We start from the raw sequence: 257 nt of genomic DNA, 5'->3' as shown, positions 1-257 counted from the left end.
GAAGCAGAGCGTCTCACAGTGGTCCCGCCCCGGCTGGAATCTCCCAAACCCCCATCTTCCCCTTCGGGCTGGGGTTGTGAGGGGAGGTGACCCTAGGGCGGGCTCCCCAGCCCGGCTCGGGTGCCCCTTCATCGGCCGGTTGTGCTTTTCAGGGATGATGGAGGAGTTGCAGATGACGCATTCCCAGAAGCGATACCTGATGCAGTATGTGACACGTGAGTGAGGCCCCCTGGCTCTCCTACCCGCTGCTGGGGCGT

The 257-nt window shown here is 63.8% G+C and overlaps 1 protein-coding gene across 1 annotated transcript in view; it reads left to right on the top strand.

Moving 5' to 3' along the window:
* Positions 1-121: 121 nt before the first annotated feature.
* The window catches only part of CUNH22orf23 (chromosome unknown C22orf23 homolog), a 2564-nt gene continuing 2428 nt past the window's right edge, over positions 122-257 (top strand). Inside the window, exon 1 of the mRNA XM_005421836.2 lies at positions 122-215. Within this exon, the coding sequence (XP_005421893.1) occupies positions 155-215 (61 nt within the window). The 5' untranslated portion in view covers positions 122-154. The remainder of the gene's footprint in view (positions 216-257) is intronic.

This window comes from Geospiza fortis, unplaced genomic scaffold (assembly GCF_000277835.1).
Source record: "Geospiza fortis unplaced genomic scaffold, GeoFor_1.0 scaffold173, whole genome shotgun sequence".
In the NCBI taxonomy this organism is placed as follows: Eukaryota; Metazoa; Chordata; class Aves; order Passeriformes; family Thraupidae; genus Geospiza; species Geospiza fortis.
This window is presented reverse-complemented; position numbering and strand designations above follow the sequence as displayed.